Below are 15,619 nucleotides of genomic sequence, written 5' to 3'. Positions count from 1 at the left end.
GAGTCAGGAGAGAGGGAGACAGATATATGGAAGATATGTAAATAATCTCTTTTGTAGCAGGTGCTCCGCTACCCCAGGTGCTCCACTTTCCTCCCACGCCAAAGACGGACAGGGACATTCTCCCTTGTGTGAAATTATACTGCTAGTGTACAGTGTAATCACTGGTCAGTGCTGACTCAGTGCACCGAAGGGCATGTTTCCGCACTGTATCACTAAACTATGTAAACTATAACTAAACTAAAAATGGTAGCAGTAAAAGGATAAGTTCAAGTCAGCATGGATTTATGAAAGGGAAATCATGCTCGACTAATCATCTGGATTTTTTTTGAGGATGTGACAAGTAAAATGGATGAAGGGGAGCCAGTGGATGTAGTGTATCTAGACTTTCAGAAAGCCATTGATAAGGTCCCACACGGGAGATTGGTGAGCAAAATTAGAGCACATGGTATTGGGGTTAGGGTGTTGACATGGATAGAGAATTGGTTGGCAGACAGGAAGCACAGAGTAGGAGTAAACTGGTCCTTTTCAGAATTGTAGGCAGTGGCGAGTGGAGTGCTGCAAGGCTCGGTGTTGGGGCCGCAACTGTTTACCATATATATTAATGAATTGGATGAAGGAATTAGAAGTAACACTAGCAAGTTTGCAGATGACACAAAGCTGGGAGGCAGTGTGAACTGCGAAGAGGATGTTAGGAGGTTGCAGGGTGACCTGGACAGGTTGAGTGAGTGGGCAGATGCAGTATAATGTAGATAAATGTGGGGTTATCCGTTTTGGCGGCAAAAACAAGGAGGCAGAGTAATATTTCAATGGTGTCAGGTTAGGTAAGGGGGAAGTGCAGCGAGACCTGGGTGTCCTTGTACACCAGTCACTGAAATTTGGCGTGCAGGTACAGCAGGCGGTGAAGAAAGCTAATGGCATGTTGGCCTTCATAACGAGAGGATTTCAGCAAAGGAGTAAAGAGGTTCTTCTGCAGTTGTATAGGACCCTGGTAAGACCAAATCTGGAGTATTGTGTACAGTTTTGGTCTTCTAATTTGAGGCAGTGCAATGTAGGTTCACGAGATTGATCCCTGGGATGGCGGGGCTGTCATATGAGAAAAGATTGAAAAGACTAGGCTTGTATTCACCGGAGTTCAGAAGGATGAGAGGGGATCTTATAGACATATAAATTATAAAAGGATTGGACAAGCTAGATGCAGGAAAAACGTTCCTAATGTTGGGGGAGTCCAGAACCAGGGGCCACAGTCTTAGAATAAACGGGGAGGCCATTTAAAACTGAGGTGAGAAGGAACATTTTCACCCAGAGAGTTGTGAATTTGTGGAATTCTCTGCCACAGAGGGCAGTGGAAGCCAAATCATTGGATGAATTTAAGAGAGTTAGATAGAGCTCTGGGGGCTAATGGAATCAAGGGATACGGGGAGAAGTTGGGTACAGGTTACTGATTATGGATTATAAACCATGATCACAATGAATGGCGGTGCTGGCTCGAAGGGCTGAATGGCCTCCTCCTGCACCTATTTTCTATGTTTCTAAACCCTCCACCTTCAAATGACATACGAAGGACTATTTATGTTGTTACGCTGGATTTGACTTAATACAACTTTAAATTTAGTCTTCTTACAGTTTTAAATGCAAAAACCTGTTAAATTGATGCCAAATTTGACTTTTCTCTGAACAACTCTTGAAATATTGAAACTTTGAATATTCTCCACCTGCCAGTAACATAATCCAGGACAAAATAATCACTCGAATATCAATTGATCAACCGTCTTAAAAAACTCACTCCCTTCAACACTGTACTTCATCGAAACTCACCAAAGCTTTCTCAAGTGCAAATTGAATAACATTTTTTTAATTTATACAGCATGTTTTAGGACTTTCCAATGTGCTTTATAATTCTGAAACATTGCCACATTTGTAATGGAAGAAACACAGTAGTCAATTTGTGCTTACCTAAGCTCCACAAACAGCAATGAAATAATGACCAGCTAATCTGTTTGAGTGATTTTGACTGAACAACACATAAGGACATGGACACACAATTCTGTACCCAAGGGAAAGCTGTGGGATATTTACTAAGCCAACATTAAAAAGATTCCATTCGCTTGGAATTTACCAAATTTTCTCCATATCTTGATAACGGAAATTACCTGTGTAATTATATCATGCTGAAATCAAAGAAGCAGTGCTTCTCGCATCCCTGGCCAGAGGAACAAGGAGTGCTTATGGAACTTCCAAAAACGAAATACTCTGCTATTTTCTCAGTCTGTGTAGTTTTGATGCAGGCAAGGTGAATTAGAGCACTGTAGACTACAGTATTTTTCAAAACTTAGAAAAATAGCAAACTGTGGTAATTGGTTGAAACTTAATCATCTGGTTTTACTGTTAGTTAGTGTAAAAAGAGATGGGACAATGATAACACACATTGAAGACTGGAGAGTGACAAATGTTGTGCCTCTATTTTACAAAGGCTGCAGGGAAAAGCATGGTAACTACAGACCAGTGAGACTAACATCTGTGGTCAGAAAGTTACTAGAGTATTCTGACAAAAGAAGATATACATGCATTTAGATGGACAAGGGCTGGCTGATTAGGGATAGTCAACATTAGGGAGATCGTGTCTCACAAATCTGATTGAGTTTTTTGAAGATGCAACCAAAAAAAACTGATGAGGGCAGTGTTGTGGATGTTGTACATATGCACTTCAACAAGCCATTTGACAAGGTTCCATATGGTTAGCTGTTTTGGAAGGTTAGAACGCATAGGACCCAAGGAGCGAGAGCTGATTGGATAGAAAATCTGCTTCACGGTGTGCAGGAGGATAAGGGGTGATCACAGAGGTGTACAAGATCATGAGGGGAATAGATCGGAAAAATGCACAAGAGTCATGCCTAAGGAAATCGAGAACCAGAGGATATAGGTTGAAGATGAGGGTGGGGAAAGATTTAACAGGAACCTGAGGTGGAAGGTTGCTATTCGGACTGGAGGCCTGTGACTTGTAGTGCACCCCAGGGTTCGGTGCTGCGCCCATTGCTGTTTGTCATCTATATCAATGATTTGGATGAGAACGTACAAGGCATGATCAGCTAGTTTGCAGATTACACTAAAGTGGGTGATATTGTAGATAGTGAAGATGGCAGTCAAAAGTTACAGCAGGATCGTGATTGGTTGGGCAGGTGGGCTAAGGAATAGTTGATGGAATTTAATACTGATGTGTGAGATGTTGGGAAGTCTAACAACGGCAGGAATTACACAATGAATGGCAGGGCTCTGGGAAGTGTTGTATAGTAGAGGGATCTTGGAGTGCAGGTACATCATTTCTTGAAAGTGGCATCACAGGTAGATAAGGGTGGTCAAAAAAGGCTTTCAGTACATTCAGTTCATCAGTCAGAGTATTGAGTATAGAAGTTGGGAGATCATATTACAGTTGTACAAGACATTGGCAAGGCCACATTTAGAGTATTGTGTTTAGTTTTACATGTTACAGGAATAATGTTGTCAAGCTGGAAATTGTGCAGAGATTTACGAGGATGTGACTAGAGAGTCTGAGCTATAGGGAGAGGTTGAGCAGGATAGGACTTTATTCCTTGGCATGCAGGAGGATAAGGGGTGATCATAGACGTGTACAAGATCATGAGGGGAATAGATCGGAAAAATGCACAAGAGTCATGCCGAAGGAAATCGAGAACCAGAGGATATAGGTTGAAGATGAGGGTGGGGAAAGATTTAACAGGAACCTGAGGTGCAACTTTTTTTACACAAAGGATGGTGGGGGCATGGAACGAGTTGAGGCGGGTACCATCATAACATTTAAGAAACGTTTGGACGCCTACATGGATAGGATAGGCTTAGAGGATTGTGGGCCAAGTGGGACTAGTTAAATGCGGATTGATGGTCAGCTTGATAAGTTGGGCCGAACGACCTGTTTCCATTACTATGACTCACTAGGAAATTGCATTTGGCAACAATTATCTGCAAAAGAGACCAGCATGAAGGAGAGTTTTGAATGTGGATCAGAAAAACAACTGAAGATTCAGATTGTTCAATAGCCTTGAAATGGACCACCTCAAAAACTCTACACTGTGCCAATACTAATATGCCACATTATCATTTGGTATAGATTTTTACATGCTTTTTCAAGACCTGCGTACTTTTTACAGCTCACAGACGCACCTTCACATAGGTAATACCAAGCGCATCTCGGTATAGTCGCTCGAAAAATGCTGCGATGTGTTCCACTGAAGGGTTGTCGACCTGAAGTGGCTGTCCTGTTTCCATTTCCAGAGATGTACCTCCAGCAGCTTCATCAATAGAACGGTACTAGAGAGAGTGAATTGCTTCAAGTTCCTGGACGTGCACATCACTGAAGATTTGTACTGGGCCCAGCACATCAATATGATTACAAAGAAAGCTCATCAATTTCTCTACTTCCCTAGAAGATTAAGGATATTCAGTATAAGAAAATAACTGCAGATGCTGGTACAAATCGAAGGTATTTATTCACAAAATGCTGGAGTAACTGAGCAGGTTAGGCAGCATCTCAGGAGAGAAGGAATGGGTGACGTTTCGGGTCGAGACCCTTCTTCAGACTGATGTCAGGGGGGCAGGACAAAGGAAGGAGATAGGTGGAGACAGGAAGATAGAGGAAGATCTGGGAAGGAGGGGAGGAAGAGAGGGACAGAGGAACTATTTAAAGTTGGAGAAGTCGATGTTCATACCACTGGGCTGCAAGCTGCCCAGGCGAAATATGAAGTGCTGTTCCTCCAATTTCCGGTGGGCCTCACTATGGCACTGGAGGAGGACCATGACAGAAAGGTCAGACTGGGAATGGGAGGGGAGTTGAAGTGCTCGCCCACCGGGAGATCAGTTTGGCCAACGTGGACCGAGCGCAGGTGTTGAGCGAAGCGATCGCTGAGCCTGCGCTTGGTTTCGCCGATGTAAATAAGTTGACATCTAGAGCAGCAGATGCAATAGATGAGGTTGGAGGAGGTGCAAGTGAACCTCTGTCTCACCCGGAAAGACTGTTTGGGTCCTTGGAGTTGAGGGGGAGGTAAAGGGACAGGTGTTGCATCCCGTACGGTTGCAGGGGAAAGTGCCCGGGGATGGGGTGGTTTAGGTAGGAAGGGACGAGTGGACCAGGGAGTTACGGAGGGAACGGTCTCTGCGGAACGCAGAGAGGGGAGGGGATGAGAAGATATGGCCAGTGGTGGGGTCCCGTTGTAGGTGACGGAAATGTTGGCGGATGATTTGTTGGATCCGCTGGCTGGTGGGGTGGAAGGTGAGAACGAGGGGGATTCTGTCCTTGTTCCGAGTGGGGGGAGGGGGAGCAAGAGCTGAGGGATGTAGAAGAGACCCTAGTGAGAGCCTCATCTATAATGGAAGAGGGGAAGCCCCGTTTCCTGAAGAATGCGGACATCTCTGACGCCCTAGTGTGAAACACCTCATCCCGGGCGCAGATGCAGCGTAGACGGAGGAATTGGGAGTAGGGGATAGACTTTTTGCAGGGGACCGGGTGGGAAGAAGTGTAGTCCAGATAGCTGTGCGAGTCAGTGGGTTTATAGTAAATGTCCGTCACTAGTTTGTCTCCTGTGATGGAGATGGTGAGGTCCAGAAACGGGAGGGAGATGTCAGAGATAGTCCAGGTATATTTAAGGGCAGGATGGAAATTGGAAGGGAAGTGTATGAAGTCAGTGAGTTCTGCACGGGTACAAGAGGTAGCATCAATGCAGTCGTCGATGTAGCGGAGGTAGAGTTCGGGGATGGGGCGGTGTACGCCCGGAACAGGGATCGTTCGACGTACCCGACAGAGGCAGGCATAGCTAGGGCCCATGCGAGTGCCTGGGAACCGGAAGTTATCGAGGAGATGGAGAGCGTGTGAGGTGTCTTGGACGTAGGTGGGGAGGGATTTAACCAGGGGGGATAGGATGGAGTCGAGGTAGGTGGAAATAAGTTCGTTGGGACATGAGGAGGCAGAGACAATGCGTCTGCCGGGACAGTTTTGTTTATGGATTTTGGGTAGGAGGTAGAATCGGGCCGTGCGGGGCTGGGGAACTATAAGTTTGGAGGCATTGGAGGGTAAATCGCCGCAAATGGTGAGGTCCGTGATGGTGCTGATGATAAAGGTCTGGTGTTTGTCGGTGGGGTCATGGTCCAGGGATAAGTAGGAAGAGGTGTCTGAGTGTTGTCGTCTGGCCTCGGTCCGGTAGAGGTCAGCACGCCAGACTACTGCAGCACCTCCCTTGTCAGTGGGTTTGATGATTAAGTCCGGGTTGTTGCGGAGTGAGTGGAGGGCTGCACGTTCAGGAGGGGAGAGGTTAGAGTTAGTCAGGGGGGTGGAGAATTTGAGGCGGTTAATGTCACGACGGCAGTTGGAGATGAAAAGTTCTAGTGAGGGTAGTTGGCCAACCGGGGGGGTCCAAGAGGAGAGGGTCCGTTGGAGACGGGAGAAGGAGTCATCAGTGGGGGGTGAGGACTCCTTCCCATGGAGAAAGGCTCGGAGGCGGCGGAAGAAGAGCTCCATGTCATGGCGGTCGCGGAACTCGTTGATGTGGGGGCGGAGGGGAACAAAGGTAAGGCCTCTGCTGAGGACAGGATATTCAGTAACAAGGATATTCAGTATGTCGATGAACGCTCTAAACAAACTTCTACAGGTACATGGTAGAGAGCATTCTGACTGATTGCATCACATCAAGTTCCGCACCTCAAATACCCAGGAATTTAGTAGTAGAGTGGTTAGCATTACCATTGTAGGTATTGACCCAACCATGGAAGTGATTTACAACAGGAGCTGCCTCAAAAAGGCAGCCGATATCCACATCTCCCTGGCTACACTCTCATCTCACTATCATCAGCAAGGTGGTACAGCTGCCTAAATACCCTGACCATCAGATTCAAAAACAGCTTCTTCCCAACAAACAGGCTCACAAACACTCCACAGCACTAACCTCAACAACTATGATCTTCTATGGAGTGTCTTTGGTTGCACCACAGACTTCAGTTTTGCACTAGTAGTATTATCATTAAACAAAGATACTATACACCACTAATCTCAACCATGAGCAAAAGACCATTTTCAATTGTGCTTTTTTGTACAAGAGCCTGGGTTATTCATTTATTGATGTTTAATGTTATATATTATTCAAAAGTAACAATTTCATTATTCCATTGTTGACCAATAAACACTCTTGAAACAAAGGTTCCATTCCTGCGTTGATAGCGTCCCTGCACTGAACTGTTCTGCCACGAATGAATTAATTGAATTATTGACGATTGCTCACTTATCTGTGTTATTGCGGGATACACCAAGACAAATTCCTTGTATGTATACATAACATTTTATTCTGATTTTAACGGGCCCACAAAGCTGCAACAAGTCAGAATTTCATCACCGCCCCATGCCGGTCCACATGACAATTAAACATTCTTAAGTCTGAAGAAACGTCCCGACCCGAAACGTCGTCTGTCCCTCCACAGATGTTTCCTGCGCTGAGTTACTCCAGCACTTTGTGTTTTGTTCAAGACCCCAGCATCAACAGTTCCATGTCGCTCTCTCTCATCTTGTGTTTTTTTTAAATTAATGTTAGTAATGGTTTCCTCGCTTTGAGTGAAATGTTGGTCTTTTCCATGGCTGAGAGATTTCTGTAACATCCATGGTAATAACGCGGGACAAATGACAGCAGCGAGTCGCTGGCCTGCGCCGCATGTACACTATTTACAGCTACAGCTGTTTCCGGGTACGTAACAAATCAACGACGCATGAAGAGCCAGAGCCGCCATTGAACCTATCAACTCCTCAATGACGAGAAACGAAATAGCCTTCATTTGACCTTTTATATTTACATTTCGCAACCTTTTTCGTAGCCCGTCGCAATCCTAAAACTTACATTAGACTGTATTCTTATATCCGGGATGAGAAAAAGGACGAAAGACGCCACAACTAGCGGCAAAAAGACGAAGGATTCCCCTGACCTGCCTCGTCCTCCTCACGGTCGCCGCTGCTTCGACGACGGCTCGGGCAGCAAAAAGAAACCGCCACCAAGATGGCGCCCAGGCGCCTCGTCCATCTGCGCAGGCGTACGACTCCGGCGCCCGTCTCCGAAAGCTGCGCAGGCGCAGAAGGAGGGGAATGCGCTGCACCCTGGGCCCGAGCCGCCCGCTCGGACCCGTTTCCATGTGACCGCGCAGCCAATCGGCGAGCCGTGCGGGTCGCCTCGCTCAACATTCAGCCAATGGTAGTTCGAGAAAGGGCAGCAGGGCTCGCTCAACAGCTTGTTTTTTTTACACGGCCGGGACCCAGGGAAGTGGACGTTAGCGGTGGATGTGTAGGTGCGTGAGTGAGTGAGAGAGAGAGCGGCCTGATCTCCCTTTACTTCTGTGGGATTAGAGCAGGAAAAAAATCCTTTGAGTGGCGGGAGGAACGGGGTGATTCCCGGTTGCGGAGCTGAGGTGAATTCGCTGTCTCCGTCCGCCCCCTGCCTTTGCTCTCGGTTTAAAGTGAACGTAGGTGGGCATTGAATGGCAGTCAGCTCCGACTTCTCGCCTGTTCACACGCATTTTTCCTCTCCTCCCCTCACCACAGACCCCGCGGTTTTAAGCTGTCGGGACGTTAGATAAGCTGACTTATGCGTGTGCCTGAGGTCTCTCGCTTTTATTTTATTCGTGTGCAGAAGCTCGATCGTCGCTATTTTTGTGTTAGAGCGTGAAAGGGAGGGAGGGAGGGAGGGAGAAGGGGGGGGGGGGTGGGCTTGAAAGGCGGTCCGAGGTAGCTAGCTTCTTTTTTCTTTAACATATCTAACTTCGCCACTGTTTCACATCGACCTGTTTTAAAGTGCTGGCCCTCACTTGTTCTTCCCCCTTTCCCCAGATGAATCGCTTCGAACTGCAGACGAAAAAGTCGTGCAAATAAAATGAACGATCCGTGTTTGGGAGGGAGGGTGCTGGAAGGAAGGGGGGAGGGTGCGTTTGGCTGTCGATCTATGAGTGGAGAAGGCGGCTGATTTGCCGGGACACCTCCATAATTGTACTCCAGGATCCGAGCTTGTTGGACTGACATGGTGCAGAAAACGAGAGAGCAATGGCGACGTGACACAGGATGGAGGAGCAAGCGGGAAGGGGCAGTCAAAGTGTCCTCCAAATCCTCTCGCCGTTTTAATTGTATCTCAATTTATTTCTGGTTCTCTGTTTAGATTGTAAAATAATTTCAAGGGTGTATACTTCATACCATCTGCTTCTGGAGACCAGTAGTGTAGGTTGAGGTGAGCGGGGGGAGGGCAAAATGTTATTTACATTTCTGTGTGTTGGAACCTTGTTCATGTGCTAAGATTGTATCCTTGTCTTTAATGGCAGTGATCACAACTTCGAGCTGGAAGTACTCAAGTAGATAGGACACCCGAAAATGAAGGTAAGTAGTTTTCTTTGACTCCATTACTTGTTGACTCCTTTTTTGATATGTTGGCCATTTTTGTCCACAGTATAGTATTGGAGTGTCTCATGCTGATCAATATTCTTTATTTTATATCTGATCCATGCGATGGGTCAAGTGGTACTAATATTAGGGCAAGCATTAAAGCTTTGTTGTCGTCTATCTTTAAAAAAGAATATTGAACAAAACTAATCAAACCAACTGAAGTATAATGAATTGGTAAAACTTACATTTGCATGTAAACTTACATATACATACAAGTAAAAACAAAGATAAAGTCAAACATCACATGAAAGAGGTTAAGGTAAGAAAGGAAGATAGAAATTTGGTAACTGCAGGTGTCTTTGAACCTGTACCTTGTTATGTCCTTGAAAAGGATTTCTTCCAGATCTACTTTTGCAAAGTAACAAATAAAACAGGTAAATGAATCCCACACTTCTTCCCACCCGGTCCCCTGCAAAAAGTCTATCTCCCAATTCCTCCGTCTACGCCGCACCTGCGCCCGGGATGAGGTGTTTCACACTAGGGCTTCCGAGATGTCCTCGTTCTTCAGGAAACGGGGCTTCCCCTCCATTATAGGTGAGGCTCTCACTAGGGTCTCTTCTACATCCCGCAGCTCAGCTCTTGCTCCTCCTCCCCCCACTCGGAACAAGGACAGAATCCCCCTCGTTCTCACCTTCCACCCCACCAGCCAGCGGATCCAACAAATCATCCGCCAACATTTCCGTCACCTACAACGGGACCCCACCACTGGCCATATCTTCTCATCCCCTCCCCTCTCTGCGTTCCGCAGAGACCGTTCCCTCCGTAACTCCCTGGTGCACTCGTCCCTTCCTACCCAGACCACCCCATCCCCGGGCAATTTCCCCTGCAACCGTACGGGATGCAACACCTGTCCCTTTACCTCCTCCTCAACTCCAAGGACCCAAACAGTCTTTCCAGGTGAGACAGAGGTTCACTTGCACCTCCTCCAACCTCATCTATTGCATTTGCTGCTCTAGATGTCAACTTATTTACATCGGCGAAACCAAGCGCAGGCTCAGCGATCGCTTCGCTCAACACCTGCGCTCGGTCCAACTTTAGATAGTTCCTCTGTCCCTCCTCCTTCCCAGATCTCCCTCTATCTTCCTGTCTCCACCTATTTCCTTCCTTTATCCCGCCCCCCTGAAATCAGTCTGAAGAAGGGTCTCGACCCGAAACGTCACCCATTCCTTCTCTCCCGAGATGCTGCCTGACCTGCTGAGTTACTCCAGAATTTTGTGAATGAATTCAAACATTGTGCACTCGCTTATAAGTATGTTTAAACTGTTTATGGCCATTTGTCCTGTCACAAGTAACATATGCATTGGTTTTGATTTGTTTTTGTTGTATTAGATTTCAACAAATGGTGGTTTCTTTCAGCAATCTAATCATTGAAGTCCATTGACTTAACATGTTGACTCTCTCTTCCCATAGGTTCTGCCTAACTTGTTGAGTATTTCCAGCAATTGATGTGTGTGTTGTATACTCAAATAGCATTTAAGGGGTAATGATGATCAAGATATTGGGTGAACGTGTATGTTATTTCTTTAATAGTAGGAACTTTCTACATCCCCTAAGAGTAAAAGTATCTTTGGTTGAAAGTTTTATATTACAGGGAGCCGCTATGTTAACTTCAAAAACAGGAAACATTAACTGAGACCAATAAGTGTTTATTTTTATTCAAACCTCTCTCGTTGTTATCTGTAAATCAGTTTGTGGCACCAAGTTGGTTGATTGAAGGTTCCAAGTCCATTTATAGCATTTTAAAATTCAGTGCCATATTGAACAAGATTTTGCTGGATATCCCCAGATAGTTCTCTGATCCTACGGTACTCAGCAGGACAAGTGTCTGGATATTTATCTCTTGCGACAAAAACAGATTTTCTTGGAGTGTCTTTTGTTGGCCCCTCTGTACATATCAACTACAATCCTACACTAATTGTATCTATTACTCAAAGCCCATTGGGATAGACTCTATATAAGTTGCAAGACTTGTTATTTGAAATAAATGGCAAATGTAATTGAATTTCTCATATCAAGTGCGTGGTTACTATTAGGTTTTTGCAGCTGCTACGGTGATGCATGTAAATAACTCTTTTAACCTTTGGACTTAAAGCTTGAGTTGCTACCAGATTTGACAGGTGATCTTTCTCACTAAAAAACTCTTGATTCCTTTGGAGAACTGTTTCTTTTTAAAGAACTGTATTTTCAGTTTATAACTTGTCAACTCTTTATTTCAAAGCCTTGTCTGTTTAATTGAAACTATGTAATTAAGTATTTGTATTAGTAGTACAGGCTGAGAGGTGACCTTGTCGAGGTGTTTAAAATTATGATGAATAGATAGGCTTCAGAGATACAGCATGGAAACAGGCTCTTCGGCCCACTGAGTCCTTGCCGACCAACCATCACTGTACACTTGCACTATCCTACACGTTAGGGACAGTTTTATTAGAAACATAGAAAATAGGTGTAGAAGGAGGCCATTTGGCCCTTCGAGCCTTTGGCCCTTTGGCCTTGGCTGATCATCCACAATCAGTAAACTGTGCCTGCCTTCTCCCCATTTCCCTCGACTCCGCTATCATTAAGAGCTCTATCTAACTCTTTTAAATTCATCCAGTGAATTGGCCTCTCCTGCCTTCTGTGGCGGAGAATTCCACAAATTCACAACTCTCTGGGTGAAAACGTTTTTCTTCATCGCCGTTCTAAATGGCCTACCCCTCATTCTTAAACTGTGGCCCCTGGTTCGGGACTCCCCCAATTGAAGCCAATTAGCCTACAAGCCTGTACGTCTTTGGAACGTGAGCAGAAATTGGAGCACTTGGAGAAATCTAAGGCAGCAATTCTTTTACTCGCCACTGTGCTGCCCTAAGTAGTTGGCATTTAAGGTAGGAACTTGGCACTTAGTAGCAATTTGAGGGGCATCTTTCTCACACAGAGGATGGTGAGATATGGAACAAGCTGTGTGAGGATGTATTTAAGGATGTTAATGTACATTAACAACATTTACACAGAGCTAACTTGAAACAGTACAGTTCAGGAATATGTCCTTCAGTATACAATGTCTGTGCCAAATTTAAAAGACATCTGAACAGGTACAAGGATAGGAAAGGCTGAGAGAGATATGAACCAAACATGGACAAATGGGACTAGCTTAGATGGGACATCCTGGTCAGCATGGAAGAGTTGGGCTGAAGGGCCTGTTTTTGTACTCTGAATATAAATAAGATTTCATGGTTCATTTTGTATATTTGGATAATTTGGCCTAGCTATTAAAGTTTAGTTAATTTGGGATTTTACCATTTTGTTTGACGGAAGCACAAATCGTACTAATGATAATTCACTTCCTGTCTTTGTTTATAAGCATGAGTAGTAGGCACTAAGTTCTGGCAGGATCAATGTTTGAGTATGAATATTAAAATGTTTGTTATTTAGAAATAGGGCATTGAAAGTCTTATCTTTGGGAAGAAGCTTTTGTGCTTTTTGAAACTATTTTTAAATAAGAGGTTATGAGTACTTTGCAGGAAAATGATGCAGTGAAGTCTGCATGCCGTGTACATGTCAAAATTTATGACAGTAAATACGTACTTGGTATTCTTGGAACATGAACTTAGTAATTCATTTCCTCCCATCAGGGATAGATTCTCCAAAGAGGTTCATTAAAATATTTTGGCTCTAAGCATGGGTCGGGAATGTTGAGATCAATATGGAGCTTATTTTTGCATGAATATTTCCCCTTGGGCAAGAACGATTCTGCAGACTTGAAACTTGGTCACTTGAATTTAAAAAGTGGGTGACATTGTTCGTTCTATAGCTGTTTGATACAAACACAAATTGTTAACACAGCAGATTACTTGAAGGATAATTTTGTTTTGGACAGTTTAAGAAACCTGGAATAGAACCATTCTCTGCAAACAAATAAATATTATGATTATATCGATTGTGGCTGCCATCATGTAAACTGTGGCTTTATGGTACTGTCACTAGCAGTCATGAAACGTGGAAGGATTCAGTTTCAGGACTGAAGAAGTTCACTTATTTAAAACTCTCCAAGTTATTTTCAAAAGGGAAATTGGACATAAATTTAATGTACAGGGAAATGTTCTGCAATTAGTTGTAAGACAAATATCATTAATGAGTGATGCAATAATTTTTTGGGCTCAATTTATTCTCTGTAATGATTTACTTTGGAAAGGTGGGCAGTACTTTGGGAAGGTGGACAATCAAAAGATTCTGTTTGAATTAGGGAAATTACACAACTCATTCTGACATGCCAGACTGATTATTGATGTAGAATTTTTTCTATTGTCAATATCAATTAAGAGCAGGTGGTTGTTAAGTATTACCAGTTCTAAGTCCAGTGGATCCCCAGTCCCAGTTCGAAAAGTCACAGTGCCGAGTGGTCATTTTATTCATATTCAGATGTGGTTGACTCTGTCCAGAATATGCAAGAGAAACTCTTACAACTGTTCCCATATTTAAGTTGCAATATTTCTGCATTGAACTGTAATAGAAAGCTATAATGCAGCATTCACAGACCCCTGGTCGTGCATTATCTAGTTTGTGATGAACATTGTTATTACTACATTATTAAACACACATTATTCAAACTTCCGAAGTGTTTCTAAAAATCTAGTCGACGTTCATGTAAATATTTGGTTGTACAGACTTGTGGTTGAATGTTCAAATACAGTAGTTTGTGATCCCTCTGGTACAACCTGCTTGTTGGTTTCTTTTATAGTCTTAAGCTATTAAGATATCGTGTGATTCATATTATTAAACAAAACATGAACTTGCTTTTTGGAATTGCTTGAAACAATCATCTTGGTTAAGTTTCATAAATTGACTACTTGGATGAAATTCATATTTGCTGGCTTGCAGTTGTAAGGAGAATAAACCTGCACCGAGATGTGTTGTGTTTATAGAAATGAATAAAAAACTGGAGGATGGGTGCCCTTTTTAACAGGAATTGTGGTAAACAAGAAATGGTGTTTATTACAAGAGTATGAACTTTATAATCAGCTCAGTAATCCTTGGTTTGGGCCTTTGTTTGTTAACTTGGAGCTCTATTTTTTTAAGATAATGTCATGATCATCCATTACAGGAAGGAAGTGGAGACTTTTGAGAGAGTACAGAAGAGATTCACCAAGATGCTGCCACGATTAGTGGTTGTTAGCTATAAGAGTTTGGATGAAATTGGATTGCTTTCTCTGGAGCGACGGAGGCTGAGAGGAAACCTGAGAGAAGTTTAGAAAATTGTGAGAGGCATGGATGGGGTGGACAGAATCTTTTTTCCAAGGTTGGAAATGTCAAATACTAGAGGGCATAGCTTTAAGGCAAGAGGGGAGATATGTGGGGCAGGTTCTTTTTTACACAGAGTGATAGGTGCCTAGAACATGCTATTAGGGTTTGTGGTGGAAACGGGACAGTGGCATTTCAGTGGCTTTTAGAGAGGCAAGTGGATATTGGACATGGAGGGATATGCAGGCCGTAGGGATTTTCACATGTTTGGCACTGACATAGTTAATGGGCCTTTTCCTGTGATATGTTGTTCTGTGTTCCTCTTTTCAATATCTACATTATTGCCCACTGTATCGGCTAAATAAGGACTTGGTGTTTTTTTTCTATTCCTCCATTATCAAACGTCTTAAACTTCCTGTGTATGAAGGAACTGCAGATGCTGGTTTAAATCGAAGTTAGACATAAAATGCTGGAGTGACTCGGTGGGACAGGAAGCATCTCTGGAGAGAAGGAGTGGGTGATGTTTTGAGTCGAGACACTTCTTCAGACTCGTTTCGGGTCGAGGCTCAAATGTCACCCATTCCTTCTCTCCAGTGATATTGCCTATCCCACTGAGTTACTGATGAAAAGTTCAAACTCTATTGTCATCTACTTTCCTTGAAGCCCTTCTGCTTCAGTTTTTAATATTGCTTGCCTTGACCTTAGTCTATTGGACTTTGTAGCAGTCACCCAGATCTGGTTCCTTAATTGTCTTTCCACCATCACATTATTGCCCACTTCAGACTTAAGCTTCCTCTGGTGCATCTGCTCAAGCAAGTTAATTGTTTCTGTTGTTCACTGTGGACTTCTGCAATAATCTTTACTGATGAAAAGTTCAAACTCTTATTGCCATCTGCTTTCCTTGCAGACCTTCTACTTCAGTTTTTAATGTTGCTTGCC

The 15,619-nt window shown here is 43.9% G+C and overlaps 1 protein-coding gene across 5 annotated transcripts in view; it reads left to right on the top strand.

Moving 5' to 3' along the window:
* Positions 1-8,217: 8,217 nt before the first annotated feature.
* arid4a (AT-rich interactive domain 4A) overlaps positions 8,218-15,619 on the top strand; it is a 92,821-nt gene continuing 85,419 nt past the window's right edge. For 2 of the 5 annotated variants that reach the window (XM_078406623.1, XM_078406619.1), the window contains exons 1-2: positions 8,218-8,325; positions 9,346-9,400. In XM_078406623.1, the coding sequence (XP_078262749.1) occupies positions 9,395-9,400 (6 nt within the window). In that variant the 5' untranslated portion in view covers positions 8,218-8,325; positions 9,346-9,394. The other 3 variants (XM_078406620.1, XM_078406621.1, XM_078406622.1) reach the window with 3 other exon arrangements.

Source organism: Rhinoraja longicauda, chromosome 10, assembly GCF_053455715.1.
Source record: "Rhinoraja longicauda isolate Sanriku21f chromosome 10, sRhiLon1.1, whole genome shotgun sequence".
NCBI lineage: Eukaryota > Metazoa > Chordata > Chondrichthyes > Rajiformes > Arhynchobatidae > Rhinoraja > Rhinoraja longicauda.
This window is presented reverse-complemented; position numbering and strand designations above follow the sequence as displayed.